General features: G+C 43.0%; 2 protein-coding genes across 2 annotated transcripts; both read left to right on the forward strand.

Moving 5' to 3' along the window:
• Nucleotides 1–688: 688 nt before the first annotated feature.
• LOC133498856 (natterin-3-like) lies at nucleotides 689–3,909 on the forward strand. The gene is made up of 2 exons (XM_061816052.1): nucleotides 689–767; nucleotides 2,828–3,909. The coding sequence occupies exons 1-2, from the start codon at nucleotides 689–691 to the stop codon at nucleotides 3,907–3,909; spliced, it is 1,161 nt and encodes a 386-aa protein (XP_061672036.1).
• Nucleotides 3,910–8,187: 4,278 nt separating this feature from the next.
• LOC133499837 (natterin-3-like) lies at nucleotides 8,188–10,306 on the forward strand. The gene is made up of 3 exons (XM_061818212.1): nucleotides 8,188–8,278; nucleotides 9,050–9,711; nucleotides 9,872–10,306. Exons 1-3 carry the CDS (start codon nucleotides 8,188–8,190, stop codon nucleotides 10,304–10,306), a joined length of 1,188 nt encoding a protein of 395 aa, XP_061674196.1.
• The last annotated feature ends 2,616 nt before the right edge of the window (nucleotides 10,307–12,922 follow it).

A 12,922-nucleotide genomic window follows, 5' to 3' on the forward strand; every position in this document is an offset into this window, starting at 1 on the left:
CAGTCTAATGTTGACTGCATCATCCACAGAGCTGTTTGTAGCCAAACTGCAAGAGGTCAAGCAGGGAAACTGTGATGCTCTTGAGGTGATCCAGCACAAGGCATTCAAAGGATTTCCATTTTTGTTGTTTATCACAAAATCTACAGAAACAACAAAAATGGATATATCGGCTTTTGTGTCTGAACTCTTCATTTGGAACAGGATGGTACATGGTTCAATTCCTGGTCACTCCTCTGTTGTTCGTAGCTTAGGGTGTTTATCGCTTGTAATTGATGAGCAATTGTAATGCATGCCAGACTGAGTCCCTAAGAGTTCAACACTGAAGGATCCACACAAGCAAATTCAGTTCTTGATTGATTGCAGGCAATGGTGCCACACTCAGGTTTGCTGTGTGTACTGTGTAGCTTGAGTGGGTCCAAGTGGTTTTGGCAAATGGCTGAGGACAGGTCTTGATACATGTGATTGATGTGTGAGGTGCCAAAGCTACCTTTGACCATGAAAGCCATCCAGGATGTGTTTCATCACTGTGTTTGCACTGGTCAATGTTTTATACGGGGTCAGTGTTAAGTCAATGTGCAGAAGAAGAGCAGAGTATTCATATTTGTATCTCTCCCCACCATCTCAGTGTAGGCCTGCCTGGACTGAGCTTGGAGATCTGGTTCTGGTGTTCTCTGCGTTTTCTCTGGTAATGAATCTGTCAGTTGCACTGCTGCTGCTGGTCCTGCCGGCACTGGCGGCAGCCCAAGTTCCAGGTTGCAACCAGCTTCGTAAGTGACAAAAAAGGCTCCCATTGCTGTTTATCTTTGTCTTTTTGACGGTCTGGAGTAAGTATTTGGGTCAAGCCAGGTTAAGGTTGGTTTGGAGCTATATTTCAGTGACTACCACAAATCTTGTGCTGCACTTGGTGTAATCTTACGTGGAGAGGTGGCTTAGACCAGGTGTTTGTAATTTTGTAAACAAGTGCAGCAGATGCATTTAAAAAAAAAGGGTCTGTCTGCGCTGTTCTGGGATTGAAGAGAGACAACTACTCACTGCCAACCAAAGTGCCTCCTTTCAGTCATCTCCTTTAAGATGCCTTTTGTGTTAGCTTTCTTTTCCCTGAAGTTACAGGCTCAGTTTTACTACTTATAAAAAATGAATAGTTTTTCTCTACTCTTCCTTATCCTCAGCTGTATGTCTTACCTCTTTGTTACATTGTTATATATAATGGGAAGTGTTGGACTTTATCTCAGCTATCATCAGGCAGGAGGCAGGGTACACCCTGAACTGGTTGCCAGCCAATCACAGTGCACATAGAGACAAAGTGTCGCATTCACAATCACACCTAGAGGCAATTTAGTGTCTCCAATTGATTCGTGTTTTTGGAGGAAACCGGAGTGCCTGGAGAAAACCCAGGGCCGGGAGGCGATTTTGTAAAGTACAAAATGATGACATGGACACAAAAAATAGCTCCAATTTTTCAATAAAAGCAACTGCTGTACAGATTGCGTCCACTGGATGATGCAATAGCAATTGTGTTCACCAAGCAAACTGTTTATTCCAGGGCAGAGTAAGTAGGAGGTGCTTTGTGCACTGCCCACGCTAATTATTACACCTTCTATGTTACTGTTCATTTTTATTGCATGGTTTGGCCCCCTCAATATGTTTGTTAAAAAAGAGAAAAGTGGACGCAGAGTGGAGTCTGTTCCAAGAAAAGTAGCTATCCTCCTATAAATTCACAAAAGTGAATGGGAGAGGTGTATGTTTGGTGTGTTCACAGCATGTTGCAGCACTGAAAGACTATAACCTTCGTCGCCACTATTTGAGTCTTCAGACCGACAAATATGACAACTTTCAAGGAAAGCGGAGAAGAAAGAAGGTGACTGAACCGTTGGCGGGTCTCAAGAAACAAGAGTCTGTGTTTACTCACAGCAGAGACCTCGGTGACGCTGCTGTGAAGGCTGGCTACCTCATTGCTAATGAAATCGCAGTGGCTTCAAAGGCATTTAATGAGGCTGAATTTGTAAAAACATGCATGATAAAGGCAGTGGAGATTGTGTGGCCCGAAAGCCTGACGAGAAACACGGTTGCAGACGGGATTTGGACAACTAGTTACAGCACAAAATAAAGTCATTTATTGTGTTTTCAGTTGCAATTGGTGAAAGCCCGGACAGTACAGACGTTGCACAAATGGCCATTTTCATCCGCGGAGTTGATGACACATCGGCCATCACCGGAGAGCTCATTGGGTGCCAATGAAAACTACAATGACGATAATATATATCTGATAATATTTCAGTGCACCCATCGTTGTTGCTATGCAGTGTTATGACAGTATACGCTCTTCTTGCATTTGTTTTGGGAACAGGGTTTTATTATTTTTTTTACATTTCTGCCTGAGAAATTACACCCTGGTATAGTTCTGTGATATGCTTCTCTGAATATCTGAGGAATTGTGTGTTTTGTTCTCTTTTTCCTCAGAATTAAAAAAATAAAAATCTTAATGTTATATGTGTGGCATTTGCATGTTCTCCCCATGCCTGCGTGAGTTTTCTCTGGTCACTTCGGTTTCTGCCCACGTCCCAAAACCATGGATGCCAGGTTAATTGAAGAACCAAAATTGCCCATCTGTTTTACATATGCCCTGTGATTGAGTGGCATCCAGTTGAGGGTGTATCCCGCCTCCTGCCTGAAGTTAGCTGGGATCAACTCCAGCACCCATGCGACCCCACTGAGGATAGACAGTACAGAAAAGAGATGGATGGATGGATATGGCCCATCATTTTCATGCTTGCTTCTCTGTGTTCTTTTTTAACCGTTCTTTGTGTGTCCCCATCATCCCATACAGGAATGGTGATGGACCCAAATCTAATGGATGTAGTTCCTGACCTATCAGATGCCAGGTCACCTCCCCTAGTGATTAAAGACACTGCTAGAACACTGAGAGCATCGCCCTCAGTTGATTTCGAGGGAACCAACCTGGAGTGGCACCCGTGGACGGGTCAGCTCCCCACCGGAGCTGTTTCCATTTACAATGGCTACACCAGTCGCTATGACTACGTCTGCAAGCACGACTGCGATTCGGGCTACTACAACTCTGGAGAAGGAGAGTTTTGTGTCTATTCATACGGTGGCAAAGCTCTACGTGCCACAGACTTTTCTGTGCTCGTCAACAAAGACTATTTTGAGATCCTGCAGTGGGAGGAGGGTGCCTATGGCTCAGTGGCATGGAACGCGGTTAAGAACTGCAAGGATGAGGACAAATACGTTGGCAAGAACGAGTATGGTTTGGGCAAAGTGCAAGTAAGCCACCGAGTCTTTTACCTGCCCTGGGGGAAATGGGAGTACATTTACAAAAAAGGCTACCAGTTTTTGACTATCAGTGAAGATGTGGCGAAAGATCACCTAATGGATGTGGTGTACCACACCGAAGGCGTCAATGTGGTGGAGCACCCCCCGGACGTTATGAAGAATGACACCATCAAGAACCGAGACTGCCTGGAGGGCACAGTCACAGACACGCTCAGTAAAAGCAACAAGGTGGAGCACAGGTGGGAGCACACCTTCAGCCTCTCTCTCTCAGCCAGAACCACTATCACCACCGGTATCCCCATGCTGGCCAAGGGAGCCATTAACTTTAGCTTAGAGACCACCATCGCGTTTAGCATGGGCACCACCTACACAGAGACCCAAGAGCATCACCTCAAGTTGACCATAAGGGTGCCACCCAACAGCTTGTGCAGAATCCACATGGTGGGCAAGAGGTATGGAGCGGAAATCCCGTACACAGGGCGCCTCAAACGCACCTACATGAACGGCGAGACCAAGTGGACCACCATCACCGGGACCTACAAAAGCGTCCAGATCGCAGTGGTCAATGGTGTGGTGGACCGCTGTGAGCCTCTGCCACATGTCAAACCTTGTAACTGACACCTGGGGATATTACTTTCATGAAAAACTGAAACAGGAACACACTTGGCTTGGACCCTTAATGAAGGTTCTTCTTTTCAGAATAATAAAACTGACATATTTCTGTAAAAAGATTGATCGGTCCTCCTTTAAAACTAACATTCCTATTTCGACAAACATCAAAGACTATTCAGTTACCCCAAATGATAAAATGACTTTGTACTGTACATTATACTGCATTTGTATTTTGCAAACAGCATCCAACTAAGTTCTGCAAAGACAAAGACCAGTCTTACTACGACTAGAATAGACTGCAGCCTAGATGCTTCTCTTGGTGTTAATGAAGTCCTTCAATAAAGATACATTTTTTTGAAGCATTTCTTATTTATTATATCTGCAGAGTAGCTTTCGGCTACATGAGGAAGCCGCACACCGCGACGTCACCTACCTAAGGCTGCGTAGGATTCTTACTAATGCACAAACGATGAAAACGGCATGCAACTAAAATCTGATCAAATCTTGCACATGTACCTCAGCATACCTGTATGGAATTTGCCTTGATAAGGGAAAGAAAAGATAATAATTCAAGCATTGTGGCCTATCGACAGTGTTACTGGTGTTACACTGGGCGTAAAAAATTAAATAACACCTTTCCTCCAGGAGCGACCTGAACCATTTTGAGGACTGCTCCGGCCCACGTTCCCAGCCTGTTTTTTTTTAGTACTGTATACGGTATTATTAGCTACTGTCTCAAAAGCCACACTGACAACCAACAAGATCACCATTGATGCTTTTTTCAGGTCGGCATGCAATAGACTGTTTGCGGACCCCCACCGTCAACAAGTTGCAGTGTATAATATCATGAAAAGAAGCGAGGAAGGAGCAAGAAAAACCAAACGTCAGTTCACGAAACATTTCCACCAGGTCGTCTTCATGGCAGGACGATCGAGAGCTAAAAGCTTGGAACAAAATTACGTCTTGTATTCCAACAAAATGTTAACATCTAGTTGTCTAAGTCTACGCTGATTGAATAGATTCAATTTGTTTTACTGCTAGTACTGTTCTAAAATTATAGTCCACCATATGACAAATCCAATTGGATTATTTCCTCTTATTTTAAAACTACTAACAAAGACAATTGAGGTCCTTTTTTTTTTTTAAAGTGCACCTCTCGGCCACACGATCGACAAACACACACACACAATCCACTGGCATGGACTCAAAAAGTTCAAAAAGAAATTCTCAGTGTGACAATAAGGAAGTAGAGCTGGAAAAACACTGAAAAGCCAAAAGTAAAGAAATTGAAAATGGAACTCTTAAGTCTGACGAAGAATTGATGAGCTGAAGCTTTGGAAGTGAACAGTGTGCAAACTGGTCGCCCTTTGTCCCGATGACGCTTATCTATTATCTTCTTATCCTGCTTGCGTATGATAAGTCAACGATATTAATGTTCTGATGTAAGCAGCGAGAACATTTCCTCAACTTTCACTCTTCTAATATGCAACAATGAGCGATAAATGAGATTAGAGTTCAATCTCGGACCTGCCTGTGTGGAGTTTGCATGTTCTTCCCGTGCCTGCGCGGATTTCCTTCAGTTTCCTCCCAGATCCCAAAAACATGCAACATTAATTGGACACTCTAAATTGCCCGTAGGTGTGATTGTGACTTCGGCTGTTTGTCTCCATGTGCCCTGGGATTGGCTGGCAACCACTTCAGGGTGCACCCCACCTCTTACCCAATGACAGCTGGGATAGGCTCCAGCACTCCCGCGACCCTCGTGAGGATGATCGGCTAAGAAAAGGGATGGATGGATGGATGGATGGATGGATGGATGGATGGATGGATGGATGGATGAGATTAGAAAGGTTGTACCTAATGAAGTGGCCCATACTTGTTACATGTGCGTTACATGTGCACTACTTTGTTTCAGCATTCAGTTGTCTGATTGCTAACATTAGTAAAGCAAAAGATCAAAATACAATTTTAGAGCACGAGGGTCCATGTTATTGTTACTTTAAGCATTATGTATGCGTTACATGTGTGTTACGTTGTGTGTCAATCGTTGCTTGTATGTTACATGCTGTGTTATTCGGTTAAACATGCTCATTTGTATGTCACATGTGTGTTCTTTTACTTTTCTTTTCTTTTGTTACTTGTGTTATTTGAGTACTTGAATGTTACATTGTGTTGTGTATAGCATGTCAGTTGTAAATTGTGTGACACGTTTTACGTTTTTATTTGTATCGGTTACTAGTTGTGTTGCAACGTGTTTCACAGTTTTTGACATCTGTGTTACATTGTAATTTTCATGTGTGTTTGATGAGGTATTTGGCTACTTGCGTGCATTGTGAAACATCTCACATTCTACATGTTGTGTTACATGTGTGTTGCATTGTACGTTGTATGTGTGTTTTATGTTTTTCAACATGTGCTTCAGCATAGTGTGATGCAAAGTACATGCGTGTTAAGTTGTGTGTGTTATGTGTGTTATAAGTATGTTAGGCGTGCTTCAGTGATTTTGTTAGTTGTGTGTTACTTTGCATGTTGCACATCATGTGTTACATTGTGTCACATACACAGATTTTGAGTTGGGTTTGGATTTTGCCCTCATTACTGATTACAGTACATCCTAACTACCTATACTGTAATGGTATGTCACTTCCGTGATCAATACGTATTTGTTTTTTGTGCAGTGTTACTGGTGTGTTCCGTCATGTGGTGTTGGTGTTCAGGAGGGTGTGTCCTTACGGGGCCGGCGTAAAGTGCGGCGTATAAAAATCGGGCGTGGACAGAAGAGGACGACTCAGTTGGGAGGCCCACGCAATCAGGGTGAGTCCCGTTTAATCCATCGGAACCAGATTGAGCTTTCATCGATCATCATAATCATAATAATAATAAAAGTCAAAATCGCAGGAATGACTGAAATATAGATTGATGTGGTTGAACTGTTTTGGATTGACATTTAAATGTTGAAATGTTGAAATAATCAAGGTCCTTCTGGCAGAAATTACTTCCATGTTTGACTTCTAGAAAAATGATGACTAATTCCTTAGCCGATGTACAGATCGGCATTTTTCAAAAGTTTTCTGTGTGGAACTATTGGCAATAAAGATGCACTTATTTGTGCATATCTGCACAATTTCTTTTGCATATTTTATCGTCCAAATGGTTTGCTCCTTACTGATTACAGAGGAGTACGGTAACTAGTGCATGTACCGCAAGTATGCTCTTTGTCAGTAGTAGAACAACTGTCTTACTGCAATGTCCCCCCCCCCCCCACTACAGGTACTAGTGCCAGTTTTGGCCGACTAGTATTCAATTAACCTTACTCGTAAATGACTCTGCCTCGCTAGTAACACCCAACTACAGCAGTAACCGTGCTATGCACTTGTATTCTGTTGCACTTTAAGAAAAGTTCCTTTGTAGTAACTTGGCATACGAGGAGGCCAACTGTTCACTATGTTATTAGTAGAGAAAAACTGTGCACTAGTTGATATCTCTGCACTACTAGTACTATGAGTGAAGTGATAGAATACTAAACAAATAGTAGAATTTTAGAACGACAAAAAAATGTCACTCGTGAGACGGTTGTTCTACTAATGCACTGAATTATCTTGTTCCTAAGGTCAAAGAGTGTACTGCACTAATAGAATTATTAAGACACGATAGTAGAATAACTTGGGGCAGCTTAATAGATTTACAAGTACACCGTGGCTGAAGGACTAGGGTGCACCGGTATAAAAACAAAAAACAACTAGGCCACTCTAGCAGAACAACTAGGACCCTGAAGTTGAAAATCCAGGGCAAATTAATGGAACAACTACACGTTACTTGTGCACATACAAGTATTCTCTTTGAGAATTCAGCACACTCGGTGAGTGGCTGGGCACACGACAAGAAGAACTCGTAGAAGGAACACTAGCAGGACTAGGGTGCAGTAGTACAACAACAAAGTCACAGTAGTAAAACACCCATAGAGATGTTACTAGTGCGTCTAGCATATGCTCTTTATCCTTGTGTGTAAGACAGCTGAAGGCACGAGAAGAACAACTAGGGCACACTGATAAAAAACAAAAAACTCAGATATGTTACTACTGAGGTCAAACAGTGCACTAGTTAACATGTGCTTGCCACTACTACTCCAAGTCAAGCAGTAGATGTTAATTAGTATAATTTTGTTATGCCATGCCACATAGTTAAGTTCAGGCAACTGGTGCGCATTTTTGCCTCACGAGTGACATGTAGTTAATATGAAGTCCTGAATATGTGTAAATGTTATCTGTGGTGTTTGACGGCCAGATGAAGACGCTGTTGCTGCTGTGTGTGCTGATGGGCGGAGCCTGTGCCGGCGTGCTGGACGTCGTCCGAAGGGGCGCCCAAAGCCGGAGAGGTGAACGTCCTATGTCGCATTCTGCGTTGCGGGGTGTTACATGCGCTACAATTTGCGTGACTATAAATTGTATTTTGTAATGTGTGTTACATAGGTGGGTGTGACGTCCCCCCCCCCCCGCAAAAAAAAACGTATTACTTTAAATTCAGTGTATGAAGTATACATTAATATATATATATATATATATATATATATATATATATATATATATAGAGAGAGAGAGAGAGAGAGAGAGAGAGAGAGAGAGAGATAAAAGCATGATTTTTTTCAAGTACAAAAATGTATACACTTTCATTTGTTATTATTATCCAATATTTATCCAATATTACATATGGTGTAAATTTTGTAAAATATAAAATTGCTTTATTAAAATGGAAATTTCTAAAGTATAACTGAAAGATTTTTTTTAAATAATTGGTTAATGAATTACTATTACGTTAAATATGAATTACAACTTGAAGAAAAATATTTTAAAAATATCATTACAATAAGAAATATATCTGACATTTTTAATTTAATGAATAAGAATAACAATTTACTAGTTGATTAATTACAAATCCGAACAGGGAAATTTGATTTTTTCTTTATTATCTAAAATAACCTATTTTACTTCCTTTTATTTGTAATTTTTACCTCACGTACGATTGATTAGGGCCATGAGTTTAATTTAATACTCCAATGGGCCCTTGAGCGCAAAAGCCGAAGCCGGTCGACCCCCCACCCCATCGTCATAGTCAGCCCTCTTCACAACCCCCCCGCTTTTCTTCGCAGTGCCCCTCCTCAACCCTCAGCTTGAGGACGTCGTTCCCGATAGGGCTCCTGCACTGGCCCCGCCCACAGCTCCAGCTGCCCCCGCTGACCTGCAACAGAGGGAGCCCCTGCCGTCCGACCACCTATTCAATGACAACGTCAACCTGGAGTGGCGCCAGTGGAACGCATCTCTGCCCGACGGGGCGGTGGCCATCTACAACGGCTACACGGAGCGCACCGACTACGTGTGCATGTACAAGTGCCAGGCAGGCTTCTACAACCCCGCCCTTGGGCCCTACTGCCGCTACCCCTACGGTGACGCTGAGTACTACGCCCATGAGTTCCACATTCTGGTCAACAAGGACAACTTTGAGTTCCTTGAGTGGAAGGAAGGCTCCTACGGTTCCGTCCCATCGCACTCGGTCCGGACCTGCCTGGGCGGGGGCATTTATGTGGGCAGGAACAAGTACGGCCTGGGCAAGGTGGTACCGCAGTTCGAGGCCTTCTTCCTGCCATGGGAGGGTGATGAGTACTGGTACAAGTGGTACCAGGTCCTGACGATCAACCGGGACGCGTACACTCAGCACATCTCCCATGTTCAGTACGCCCTGGACCAGGTGGCCATCTTCCAGTACCCGCCCGAGACCATGCGCATCTCTGGCGTCACCAACAACGAGTGCCAGGTAACTTTGCTAACATTATGGTGATGAGCAGTACAGTATGATCTAAATCCGAAGACTGTTAAAATTAGATTACACAGATTACACAGAATATTTCCACAATTCCCCATCTAAGATTTCATGTTCAGCCTCTTAATTATTCACCCATTTGCAACTTTGCCAGGCAGTCACCAAAACGGTCACCATCTCCAAGACCACCGAGAAAGAAACCACCTGGAACATCGGGCGAGCCACCATGCTGGGCATCACTGGCAGCATCACGGCCAAGATCCCGCTCATCGGGTCAGGCGGTCTGGAGCTGAGCGGCGAGAAGACCCTGCAGTTCTCCCGCGGGACCACGCTGGTGGAGGCTCTCAGCCACTCGGTATCAGTGGAGCTGACCGTGCCCCCCAACCACTCGTGCCGGGTACGCATGGAGGGTCGTAAAGTCAAGGCCGACGTCCCTTACACCGCCCGCCTGAGCCGCACGTACCGCAACGGCGAGACCCAGTGGACGTCCGTGTCCGGCACCTACGACGGAGTCCAGATCGGGGAGGTGCGCGCGGTGGTGGACCGATGCCAGCCCGTGCAGGACGCCCAGCCGTGCCCGTCACCATGACAACCGTGATGCCATCACGCTCTTCTACCGAATCATCCGCAATAAAGATTTAAAAACACGGTTCGCTTGGTTGTGTATGCCTTCTTAAGTAGGGTTTCAAGCAAAGGTTAAGGCTTCAAATTAGGGTTAGTAACTGGGGTTCGGGTTTCAGGTCTCTATCTGGATTCCAAACAATGGTTAGTGTTTGGAATTAAGCTTCAAACAAGAGGGGGTTTAGGTCTATCTTAGGGTTTTAAACCAGGGTTACAATTAAAAAATTGGGCTACGGATTCGGGTTTGTAGTTGAACTAAGGTTAGAAACTAGGGTTAGGATTTGAAGTTAAGGTTTCAAATGAGGGCTGCAATTTAGGGTTACTGTAGAGTTTCAAGCCTCATTTAGGATTTAAAGTGAAGTTTTCAAACTAGGGTATCGAATTACGGTTTGATGTTAGATATTAGGGCTAAGAGTCCAAGTCTGGATGTGGGTTAGAAATATTAGTTGGGAGTTAAAGTTTTGAATCAGAGTTTTAAGTTACAGTTTTAAATTAGAGTTTCAAGACCATTTTATCCTTGGTTTGGGGTTTCAATTTTTTTCAAATTACGGTTTTAAACCTGGGTTTGAATTTCAAGATGGGGTTAGGGTTCTCAAGTCAAGATTTGGATTTAAATTTAAAGATTTAAATGATGGTTTCAAACCTGAACAAGGCTTTCAAAGCAGGTTTAAGGCTTCAAATTAGGGTTTGAATTTAAACTATGCTTCGGATTTAAAATCAGGGTTTTAAGCTTGGCTTTGCACGACAAAAATGGGTCACGGTTTAAAGTTAGGGATTCAAATGATGCCTATAAAGGGGCATGGAGTTTGGTTTTCAAACCAGGGTTAAAGTTTCAAATTATGGCTTCAAGTAAGGGTTAAGGTTTCATCCTCAGGTTCGAGCAGGGGGCAATGTTACAAAAATGTGTTACAGTCTAAAGTTAAGGTTTCAAATGAGGATTTCAAAACAGAGTTAAGGTTTCAGGGTTGTGTGAAAACAATAGAAAATATGAATAAGACAGGGACTTCAACAGGTTCTAATTATTCATCAATCCATTTTCTGAGCTGCTTATCCTCACAAGAGTCGCAGGAGTGCTGGAGCCAAACTCAGCTGTCATCAGGCAGGAGACGGGGTACACCCTTAAGTCCTTAAGTCGCCAGCCAATCACAGGGCACATGGAGACAAACAAGCCCACCCACTCCGAATCAGAATTTAGTCTCCAATGAATGCAAGTTTGGGGGATACGTGAGGAAACCGGAATGCCCAAAGAAAACCCACACAGGCACGGGGACAACATACAAACTCCACACAGTCGGGGCCGGGATTTGAACCCCGGTCCTCAAATATGTGAGGCCGGCGCTCAGTCTAACCAAATGCTGCCACAGTACCACCCAAATTAAAATTACAGAAATAATATACAGTATACACAAATAAGTGACCCAAAAAATATTCTTACATTAGTATATATGATACAAGTACTACACATTTTAAAAAAATGCAAATCATACAAAATATCGAAAATGAAACGACTCAAATAAAATGTATCCAATATTACTTGAATGAATGTAAACCCTCTTGTCAAGGTCAAGGGGCGTGGTTGTTGACTTTGAAACAAAAATCAGGCTGTCTTGTAATTTTGGCTTTCAAGGTCACACACACGCGAACTCCAAGGACGCATGTTGTGTTGTCTTGTGTGTTCGTGTACCATTTGTGTTGCGCTTGACTGGATCAACAATGGCGGCTTTGTGGCCACTTATTATCTCTTGTGATGATATCAAATCAATCCAACATCAACTTTTACACCTTCTCAACTTTATCTCTTGGTTAGGTTATTCCATTTTATCCACTTGTCTGCTTTCCAAAGCGTTATCGTTACATCATTACAACGTACTCTGCAACTTTTGACTGTGACAGTGGTGTTCCATTTGTTCCATGAGCACGATCATAAATCAAATCACTTTCTCTATTGAATTGAATTGAAGCACCATTTATCCATTTCGGTCAGTGAAAAAAAAAACAACAACATTTTTCCTTCTATAGAGCTTGTGCACGTGACGTCACCATTTTCACGGCGCCATATGGCTGGTCAAAAAGAGCTGCTCGACAGTGAGGGGGACATTGAACCGGAGCAGAATATTCACATTGCCCAAGACCCATTGCGCTATTGGTTGTTACAATAGATGAGACAGATATTCCAAGAGATCATTCTATAGAACACCAGCTGAAATGACCAGAAAAAATCAATGGATTTCGGCAATTAAACATGATGGATGATGCCCGACCAAATACACACGACTGTGTAGAAATCACTTAATTTCAGGTTGGAATTATTCTTCTTAATCTCAAATTCCCCAGAAGTATTTACTGTATGATGCCAAGTTGGCTCATTTGAGAACAATGCGTTTAAAAAAACAACAACAAAAAAAACGACAGGGAGTCGTCTCCGACATATACTGAAGCGGGTTGCAGCCACACGTTAAACTTCAGTAAACCTCTCCCCGGCAGACTTTGTGTTTTATATATATACGCATTGTTCTCAAATGAGTGCAATGCGTATTTTAAAAAAAGAAAATAAACCGTCGGTCAGAGAGAGGTTTACGTAGGT

This window comes from Syngnathoides biaculeatus, chromosome 4 (genome assembly GCF_019802595.1).
Source record: "Syngnathoides biaculeatus isolate LvHL_M chromosome 4, ASM1980259v1, whole genome shotgun sequence".
NCBI lineage: Eukaryota > Metazoa > Chordata > Actinopteri > Syngnathiformes > Syngnathidae > Syngnathoides > Syngnathoides biaculeatus.